Source organism: Glycine max, chromosome 19 (genome assembly GCF_000004515.6).
Source record: "Glycine max cultivar Williams 82 chromosome 19, Glycine_max_v4.0, whole genome shotgun sequence".
NCBI lineage: Eukaryota > Viridiplantae > Streptophyta > Magnoliopsida > Fabales > Fabaceae > Glycine > Glycine max.
Window position 1 is genome coordinate 23,399,340 of NC_038255.2, and position 11,312 is coordinate 23,410,651.

At 31.9% G+C, this 11,312-nt stretch overlaps 1 protein-coding gene across 1 annotated transcript; it reads left to right on the forward strand.

Moving 5' to 3' along the window:
* Nucleotides 1-1,318: 1,318 nt before the first annotated feature.
* On the forward strand, nt 1,319-3,873 carry SCAM-3 (calmodulin). Its single transcript, NM_001249782.1, is given in 2 exon segments — nt 1,319-1,434; nt 3,134-3,873. Coding segments are annotated over 2 exon segments (450 nt in total). The 5' UTR covers nt 1,319-1,358; the 3' UTR covers nt 3,508-3,873.
* Nucleotides 3,874-11,312: the final 7,439 nt, after the last annotated feature.

Here is an 11,312-nt window from a genome sequence, read left to right on the forward strand (position 1 = left end):
AATAAAGAAAAATTATGTGTGAAATTCATTACATTTTTATGAGTAAAAATGCAATAATCACAAAACTTTATGATTTAATAAATTTATGCTAACAATAAATAGTTTTATTAATTTCCCTAAAAAAATATTAATTTATGACAAAAGTAATGTTTGTAATTAAGTTAACTAAATTTTTTAATCTTAGTGATAGCAATTAATTATGTTGATAAGGGAAAAATGAATTAATTATTTATAGCAATAGAGTAAAAAAAGAAAATGAAGCAATTATGAGTAAATAGTTATAAAAAAGCTAAAGAAACAATCAAATAATTAAACATAATTAATGTAATAAAATTAAGTTTGAATTATTGAAGTAATATTTAAATTTAATCTTTAATAAAAATATTTTTTTTTCCAAAGTCTGAATTGATGGTCAGCTCTTTTTTCTCTTATACTCCAGAAATAGGGGTGAGAATAGACTAGGCCGGCCTAAAGGGCCTACGACTTGACCTACATAAAGTCTGATCTGGACTAACTTATTTAATTAAAAGCTTATTAAATTAAATAGATCAGGCTTAAGCTTGTTAAAAAACCTTATAAGTCTGATACGTCGGCCTATATATATATATATATATATATATATATATATATATATATATATTTATTTATTTATATTATTTTTTTAGTATAATTATTCTTTTTTGAAACTAGCAAATTAGATTACACGTTACTGCTCAATAACTATAACTTTCATTTCTATAATCAAGTAAGACTTTAATTACAATTGTGAGTCTTGTGCCCCTTTATATTCCTCATTGTTTTTTATTGATTTTCCTATTCTTGTTAACTTTTCCTTTTCCTTTAACTTTTCTATTACGTTCCAATGCCAGATCAAAGGAATATTAAAGATTTATTGTCAAGAAAGCTTTTAAAAAAGTTATTAGGTCAGACTAGACTTTTAAAGAGATAAGACTCAGATCTCAAAAATTTATCATAAGCTAAAATTTATAGGCCAGACTCAGCCTCACATATTCCCACATCCGGAAAGTTAACACGAAAGAAAAAAAACACTAAAGGTAATGAAGGGTAAAAGAGGAAGAAAGAAAGGGAAGGGCAAAAGAGGAAGAGAGAAAGGAAAAGTCAAGAACGGTAGTAAAGGTGTGTGGAGACCGCGTTGCGTTGCGTTACGCAGTTGTTGTTGTTATGATACATAGCATTGATTGGTGCCACCGAAGCTCCACCGTATATAATCAACGCTAACGACACTCGTGCCTAACCATTAAAACACACACTCTCTCTCACCAAATTCTTATTAGAACGAAAAAAGAAAAGAAAAGAAAAAAGAGCGATTTTTCCCTCACCAAAGAAGAACCAAAACAATGGCGGATCAACTCACCGATGAACAGATCTCCGAGTTCAAGGAAGCCTTCAGCTTGTTCGATAAGGACGGCGATGGTTCGTTCTCTCTCTCTCTCTCTCTCTCTCTCTCATGTTTTGCGTATTTGATTTAATCTGATTTTCGTGTTTGTGGTTTTCGTAGATCGGTGTTTCTTTTCGTGATAAATGGATCAGGAAAATTAGATGAATTCCAATTTTTTTTTTTTGAAAATTCTTTTTTGTGGTTAATTTGGTAGGTTTAGATACACTAGTTGCGACTTTTGTCTTTCCAGTTTTGAATTTTTTGACTTTGATATGAAATAAATCATATACTTTGTGTGTGCTCATGGTGCCAAGGAAAATTAGTTATCCTTTTCGGCGGGCCACTTCGTAAAAAAACTTTGGTAGATTTAGATCTCGGAAATTATTATAAGCTGAACTTTGCAGAGGAGATAAAAAAATGTTTAACTTTATTTTGTTTTTCTGGCGATTATTTTCTTGTCTCTGTTTGGTGGACGAGGAGAGAGAAAGGGATGAATTACACTATTGAAGGAATTGTTTGTTTAGATTTTTGTTCTTTTGTATATGTGAATTGCATGTTAGGTTTGTTTTGTATTTTTTAAGACAAGGTTTTATTGGAGTTTTCTGTTTTTTTTTTTAATTAAATATTTCTTCCTGAAAAAGTGTTCATAGAAGGTTTCTGGATGTCTTGGCGGGTTGTTGTGGACTGGTTGTTTTGGTTTATACGAATTTTTGGGTAAAAAAGAAAAAGAAAGTGACAAATAGTCGGTGAATTGTTCATTTTTCTTCATTTCTCTTGATTTTGGATCTAGATTGTGATGCCAACGGAGGAGATCAGATTGAGAAACGTAGCAAGTGTTATAGAAAAGGGCTTTTTATGAAATAGCTTTTTTTGTGTCTTTTTACTTAGTAATTAAATTTTTTTATTCAAGGTTTTAATGCCAGTGAGAAAAGTACTGTTGTGTAATTATTATAACATTTTTATTTTAATTGTAATAGTATTTATTTTCTAAAATAACATATGGGAGCATTTGCTTTGAGAAAACATTTTGTTTTCATTTTCTGTTTGTACATTGTACTTTTAATCACAAAATTTTTCATTTTCATTGTTTTCTAAACAAACTTTTACAAACAAGAAAAAAGAAATCATGTTAACTAATCATGTTAGATATGACTTTTAGATATTTGCTATATATATGCTAATTAGTAATTTGTGATTGGACGATATCATAAAAATTCCTTGACGGTCAATGCATAAATTATTTACTCTTTTTGTAATTAGAAGTGAAAACTGAAAACATATAAAACGTTCAAATGAACAGCTGAACGAAGGGGTGTGGATCCTGAAATTAATTGAATGTGAAAAGTTGTATATGAACATGTTGTCTATGTGGCTTATATGCTACTGCTAGTATTGTGACTGACAAAAGCACAATCTTCTAACTAACCACATCTCTGGTATAATAACGAGGCTTAAATATTTTTTTTTTTCATGTAATTTAGAATTTTTTTATTTTTATCCACGTAAATTTGTTTTAGTCCTTATAAAATATGTTTGTTTTGTTTTTCTTATTTAAAGTGCTTTAAAAAATGAGAAACAGTTTAAAAAATACTTTGAACAGTGAAAAAACGTTATATAAAATGTTTTAATGATAAAAAATAAAATAAACACATTTTGCATGGTTGAAAAAAATAAATTTGCAGGAACAAAAATGAAAAAAATGTTAATTTGTAGAAGTGAAAAATATATTTGCAGGTTGCATCACAACCAAGGAGCTTGGAACTGTTATGCGTTCATTGGGGCAAAACCCAACTGAGGCAGAACTCCAGGACATGATCAATGAAGTGGATGCTGATGGGAATGGTACCATTGACTTCCCTGAGTTCCTAAACCTCATGGCTAGGAAGATGAAGGACACTGATTCTGAGGAGGAGCTGAAAGAGGCATTCCGGGTTTTCGACAAGGATCAGAATGGGTTCATCTCTGCTGCTGAGCTCCGTCATGTGATGACCAACCTCGGGGAGAAACTCACCGATGAAGAGGTCGATGAGATGATTCGTGAGGCTGATGTTGATGGAGATGGCCAAATAAACTACGAGGAGTTCGTTAAGGTGATGATGGCCAAGTGAGTGATCATCACATTATGGCCACAAGAACCTAAATGAAGAAGTGTTGATTAAAAGGAAATGACCAAAAAAACAGAGGTAAGGGGAAGGACAAGGGTTTGGGCTGTATAACAGTGATGTAGTAGTCCTTGTCCTTTCTTCTTCCTACATTTATATTTGACGGTTTTTGAATCCAACCTTAAAATGTCAATTAGTGGCAATTCCTGCTACTAATGGATGTAGTGGAACTGAACCTTCTTAGTTTGTCTGTAATTTTTTCCAAGAAATAAAGGGTTGTAATGTTAATGTCACTTCGCATTCTACCGCTCATTTTTTTTTTTTGAAAGATGACGAATATTGTGATATTTGACATGCATCGTAGTTTATTTGAAAAGTCAATGTGTGATATGGATTCTCCTAAGATATGGATGAGAATGAGTAGAACTAATTATTCCTTGGTCTATTAGTGAATTTATTTCTCCCAACGTATTGAGAAAGATGTTTAACTAATTAATAATTACTGCCGACTCATTCTTTACAAGCAGATTCTATTCAAATCAAATACATGCATTAAGCTAACTTTTATCATCTCAGGACTTATGGGCTATTGACAAACAATCTCGAAATCTTAATTAGTTTTAAATGCATTGAACTTGAGACTTATATATATGAGTCAAAACTAGTAAATTGTAGTTAGGGGTGGAAATGAGGCAAGCCATGTCAAGCCTTACTAGGCTTGAGCTCGGCCCGAGTTGAATACGTAAGGCTTGAGCTTGGCTCATTACCTTTCATAGGTTTTTTTTTAAGGCTCGGCTCGGCTTATATAAAAGTCTGGCTTGGCCCACGAATCTATTTAAAAGTCTGCTTAAAGACGTCTTTGATTAATTAATTATTTTAAAACCTAGTGAAATACTAACTAAAAAAAGAAACTTATAAAATTTCGTATAAGTAATGTACAAATCCAAAAATAATTGATAAACAAAATCATATTGAATTCAAGTCGTTAAAGCACAAAGTATATCAAAAGAAAATAAAAAGAGCATAATATTAAAAAATGTATGGATTAGAGATGATTTGCAAAAAATGAATTTTATTCTACGTGAACAGTGTGCATGAACAGTAATAAAAACTGAAATTCTAAAATCCTAGAATTATTCTTCTCTCCGAAAAAAAACTCCCTAAACTAAAACCTTGGTGCTGTTATATAGGTCCTCAGCCCCAAAGCTTACAAATCTATTTTAAGTCCAAACCCATAAACGAAATAAAATAAAATCTGGACAAGATAAGATAAGATGGGATGAAATAAAATCTGAATAAAATAAAATCTAGATAGAATAAAATCTGGATAAGATAAGATTTGATAAAATAAAGTTATTATTATTATTATTATTATTATTATTATTATTATTATTATTAGTTAAACAAGCCAGCTTGTCAAGCTTAACAAGCTTTTTTTATGATTTGAGCTTGGCCTTTTTATCTAAAAAGACTTTTTAAAAAGCTTGAGCTTGGCCTTTATAGTAAACAAGCCAAGCCGAGCCGAGCCTTACATAGGCTGAGCCGAAGGACCTCGACAAGCTGCTCGGCTCATTTCCACCCCTAATTATAGCATTTTGTTTTTGGTCTTAGTTGTCAAGTGATTTGTTTAAAATGGTTTATTAGCGAAATGTGTATACTAGTCTTTCGAGGAAATTTGATCTCCACATACAAAGCAAGTCGTGGGATATTTCACATATTAATGCTGATCTCATTTATCTCTTTTTTTTTCCAATAAATGTTGCAAAATGAACTTTCAAAGCAATTTTATTTTTCATAAAAGGAATTAGAGTGGCTCCAATAAAAAAAAATATTAAAAGGAAAAAATACTTTGAAGATGAACTCGTTCCATGCAATCGTAAGAAACCTTAGTGATAGTAGGAGAAAAAAGCTATGAAACACCCTTAATTTGATTAAGCTATGTAAGAAAATGAGGTAGTCGCCTAAGACCTCAATTATTTGAGACATTTAAAAAATTATATTCTTATTTAAGCACCAATGTCTCTCGTGCATCTTATGTTGCAGCTCCAATAGCAACAAACTTCCTATCTCTCATTTTTGAGTCTCAACAATAAGAAGCCATTTGATCTTGTCTACACCAACTTTGGGCACAGCTCCTATTAGGTCATTAGATGGTTTTTTTATTACCTTGTTTTTGTTGATCATTTCTCAAAGTATGCTTGATTGTATCCATTGAAAAATAAATCAGATGTTTCAATAATATTTCCTTAATTAAAAAATTTGGTTGAAAGATATTTTAATACACCTCTTACATCCATATGATAATAAGGACGAATTCATCAAACTCAAACAGTAATTGAGTCGACATGGCATTTCTCACTTCACCACCCCAGCCCTCACCCCGAAACTCAATAGAACAGTTGAACGATGCCTACAGTCACATAGTAGAAACAGGACGTGTTTTATTACACCATGGAAAATTGCCACCAAACTATTGGTCTTATGCATTCACCATTGTCACCTACCTCATAATTGCCTCCCAACTTAATCCTAAACATGAAATCTCCAAATGAAATACTACACAAAATTGAGTACAACTGATGTGTAAAATAAGTTGCACAAGGACAAGTGTATCCATACAGCAGTAACAGAGGACCTAAGTTTAGATATTGAACCCAAAGGACCATTTATGTTCCTAAATAATCAATTTTATTAACTAAGTAATTAAGGAAAGATTTAAAATTAAGAGAGATTTGTTTTGATCAATTATCGTATGCGAGATAGAAATCAAATAAGCAAGATAAGTGTGAACAAATAAGATAGATATCCAAGGATTATGAATTCACGCATACCGATATCCCCTGATCCTAATCCTAACAAGATTCTTTAAAATGCCAATTGTTGACTTCCCATAGACTAGCCATTGATAGTGGTCTAATAATGCTTTTTTGCCTTAAACAATATTCAATTGATCATTGATGTATTTAATTTAAGCCAAAGGATTAAGTTCGAAGACAAGGGTGATTAATTAGTTTTCCAATTGATCATCGGAGATTATCCAACTAGTTTGGCCATGCATTTTGGTATAAAACACTGCCTTCCTAGATTTACCAATTATATGCAGATGATCACTACTATGCAATCAATTATGTATTAGAATGGCCTTTTCCAAATAAGAATTAAAGTGCAAGGAAGAAAATCAAATGACTCAAAAACATCGAGAATCTTATTAAAATCAAAAAAGGGTTCAAGGTACGATTACATCATAATCCTTGGACTAAGGAGACTGTAGAAGCAAGCTTCATGATGAATCAAGATTGATTCAAAGAAGTTTTGATGATAACAAAGGTGATGACAAAAAGCTCAAAGGTCAAGAACACTTCATGATAACAAAGATGATGATCTCAAGAATCAAAGAATAAGTTCAAGATGTTCAAGATTGAATCAAGAACACTTCAAGGTTCAAGAGGAAATTTGACTTCAAGACAAAAGAATCAAGTTCCAAGACTCAAGATCAAGATTCAATGTAGAAGCAAAGCTTCATGGAGAATCAAAGGTGATTCAAAGGTGTTTTGATGATAACAATGATGATAACAAAAGATGATGACAAAGGTGATGACAAAAAGCTTAAAGATCAATCAAAGAACAACTCAAGTGAATCAAGAAGAATTCAAGAGTTCAAGATAAGAATCAAGAAGAATTCAAGACTCAAGAATAAAGTTTAGAGTCAAGAATCAAGATTCAAGGTTCAAGATCTCAAAAATCAAGATCAAGATTCAAGACTCAAGATTCAAGAATCAAGAGAAGGCTTAATCAAGATAAGTATGAAAAGGTTTTTCTCAAAAATTGAATAGCACATGGTTTTTCTCAAAACATGTTTACCAAAGAGTTTTTACTCTCTCGTAATCGATTACCAGATTGTTGTAATCGATTACCAGTAGCAAAATTGTTTTGAAAAAGTTTTCAAATTGAATTTACAACGTTCCAATTAATTTCAAAAAGTTGTAATTGATTACAATGTTTTGGTAATCGATTACCAGTGCCTTTGAACGTTGAAATTCAAATTCAAATGTGAAGAGTCACATCCTTTCACATAAAAGCCTTGTGAAATCGATTACACTGATTTGGTAATCGATTACCAGTGATTGTTTCTGAATAAATGAAAAGATGTAACTCTTCAAATGGTTTTTGACTTTTTCAAATTGTTTTTAAGTTTTTCTAAAAGTTATAACTCTTCTAAATGGTCCTTTTGACCAGACATGAAGAGTCTATAAAAGCAAGGCTTTGATTTGCTTTTCAATACACTTTTACACTTTTACATTCATTCAATCAATCCTTTACAAGCCTTGAATCTCTTTGAACTTCTTCTTCTTCTTTGTACCAAAACCTTTCTGAAGTTTTCTGGTTTTCTAAACCTTGAAAACTTGTGCTATTTATCCTCTTCATTCTCTTCTCCCTTTGCCGAAAAGAATTCGCCAAGGACTAACCGCCTGAATTCTTTTTGTGTCTCTCATCTCCCTTTTCCAAAAGAACAAAGGACTAACCGCCTGAATTCTTTTGTGTCTCCCTTCTCCCTTGTCAAAGAATTCAAAACGACACAGTCTGAGAATTCTTTTGATTCTTCCCATTCCCTTATACAAAAGTGTTCAAAGGACTAACCGCTTGAGAATTCTTTTGTATCCCCATTCACAAAGTATCAAAGGTTTAACAGCTTGAGATCTTTGTCTTAACACATTGGAGGGTTTATCCTTTGTGGTACATCTCTTGTGGATTAGTTCTAGTGGAGGGTACATCCACTAGGTTCAAAGAGAACAAGGGAGGGTACATCCCTTGTGGATCTTTGCTTGTAAAAGGATTTTTACAAGGTTGAAAGAAATCTCAAGGACCGCAGGTCGCTTGGGGACTGGATGTAGGCACGGGTTGTTGCCGAACCAGTATAAAAACTCTTGTGTGTTTGTTTCCTTCTTCCCTACTCTTTTACTTTCCGTTGTGCATTTAATTTCCGCTTTTACTTTCTGCTAAGTTTCTCTTCTACTCCTCATTCTCTTAACAATTTAGTAAAAACCTTAGAAGAGTAATTTTTAATTAGTAAAGGTTTAGGAATAATTAATTCAACCCCCCCTTCTTAATTATTCTGAGGCCACTCGATCCAACAAGTGATATCAGAGCAGGTTTCTTGTAGAAAGTCTAACCACTTCAAGATTAATGGCCTCTTTAGGTTCTTTGTCTTTCAAAAGTATTTTCAGGAACAGGTTACTCAAAGATCATGATGAAGACCAAGTCAACTTGTGTCTCATGACAAAATTTGATGAGAATAACAAAGAAGATTCTGTAAGGAAGAAATGGTACATAGACAGTGGATGTTCCAAGCACATGACGAGTGATGTATCCAAATTCACAACTATTTCCCCCAAGAAAAGTGGACATGTTACATACGGAGACAACAACAAGGGTAAAATTATTGGAGTCGGTAAAATAGGTACGAGTTCTTCTACTCCTATTGAAAATGTGTTGCTTGTAGAAGGTTTGAAGCATAGTTTATTAAGTGTTAGTCAATTATGTGATAAAGGATATAAAATATCTTTTGATTCTGAAAAATGCATTATTAAGCATGAGCATGACAAAGATATTGAACATATAGTTTTTAGAGAAAATAATGTTTACATGATTGATCTAAAACAAAAATCTGTAAATGATAGATGCTTTTTAAGTAAAGATTGTGATCCATGGTTATGGCATAAGAGAATTGCTCATATTAACATGGATCATCTAAATAGATTAATTTCAAAAGATCTAGTTATTGGATTGCCTAGATTAAAATTTGAAAAAAATAAGTTATGTGATGCATGTCAAAAAGGTAAACAAACAAAAGTATCCTTTAAATCTAAAAATATTGTTTCTACCACTCAACCATTGCAATTATTACACATGGATTTGTTTGGACCATCTAGGGTCATGAGTTTTGGTGGAAGTTACTATGCATTAGTAATTGTTGATGATTATTCTAGATATACTTGGACTTTATTTCTTACTCATAAGAATGATGCATTTCATGCATTTAGAAGACTTGCCAAAGTCATTCAAAACAAAAAGAATCTCAAAATTATCTCCATCAGAAGTGATCATGGAGGTGAATTTGAAAACAATGATTTTGAAATGTTTTGTGATAAGTATGGCATAGAACACAACTTTTCTGTACTAAGGACACCCCCAACAAAATGGAGTAGTAGAAAGAAAAAATAGAGCCCTAGAAGAAATTGCTAGAACTCCTTTAATTGACACACCTCTTCCAAAATACTTTTGGGCAGAAGCAGTTAACACCGCATGTTATATTATGAACAAAGCCTTAATTAGACCTATTCTTAAGAAAACCCCATACGAACTTTTCAACAATAAAAAACCAAACATTGCACATTTACATGTTTTTGGATGTAAATGTTTTGTTCTAAACAATGGTAAAGAAAGTCTAGGAAAGTTTGATGCCAAGGCAGATGAGGGTATCTTCCTTGGGTATTCCTTACATAGTAAAGCATTTAGAATATACAACAAAAGAACTATGACAATTGAGGAATCAATACATGTTACTTTTGATGAAACTAATATTACCTCCCCGAGAAAGGAGTTTGTTGATGATATTGCAGATACTTTGGAAGATACTCAAAATGAAGAAAAAAATCTGAAAAGAAAGAGAGATGATGAAGACAAGGATGACCAGGATGACACAGCATAAGAAAATGATAATCTTCCTAAAGAATGGAAAACTTCAAGAAATCATCCTCTTGACAACATCATCGGTGATATCTCAAAAGGGGTAACAACTAGACACTCTCTTAAAGATTTATGCAATAATATGGCATTTGTTTCATTAATAGAACCTAAAAACTTTAAAGAAGCTATTATAGATGACTATTGGATAGTAGCTATGCAAGAAGAATTAAATCAATTTGAAAGAAATGGTGTATGGGAATTAGTAGAAAAACCTTCAGATTATCCAATCATAGGAACTAAATGGGTATTTAGAAATAAATTGGATGAAAATGGTATAGTAATAATGAATAAAGCTAGACTTGTAGCCAAAGGATATAACCAAGAAGAAGGTATAGACTATGAAGAAACTTTTGCACCTGCAGCTAGATTAGAAGCCATTAGAATGTTATTAACATATGCATCTATTATGAATTTTAAACTATATCAAATGGATGTCAAAAGTGCTTTCTTAAATGGTCTAATTCAGGAGGAGGTATATGTGGAACAACCTCCTGGGTTTGAAGATTCACAAAAACTAGACCATGTCTATAGATTAAAAAAAAGGCACTTTATGGCCTAAAACAAGCACCTAGGGCTTGGTATGAAAGATTAAGTAAATTTCTATTAGAAAAGAATTTTACAAGAGGGAAAGTAGATACTACCTTATTCATAAAAAAGAAGGATAATGATATCTTGTTAGTACAAATTTATGTTGATGATATAATTTTTGGATCTACTAATGAATCTTTGTGCAAGGAGTTTTCTATTGATATGCAAAGTGAGTTTGAGATGTCCATGATGGGTGAGTTAAATTACTTTTTTGGATCTACTCCTCGTTCTCTTAACAATTTAGTAAAAGCCTTAGAAGAGTAGTTTTTAATTAGTAAAGGTTTAGGAACAATTAATTCAACCCCCCCTTCTTAATTATTCTGAGGCCACTCGATCCAACATTCAAGACTCAAGATTCAAGAATCAAGAGAAGACTTAATCAAGATAAGTATGAAAAAGTTTTTTCAAAAACTGAGTAGCACATGGATTTTTCTCAAAACATGTTTACCAAAGAGTTTTTACTCTCTGGTAATCGA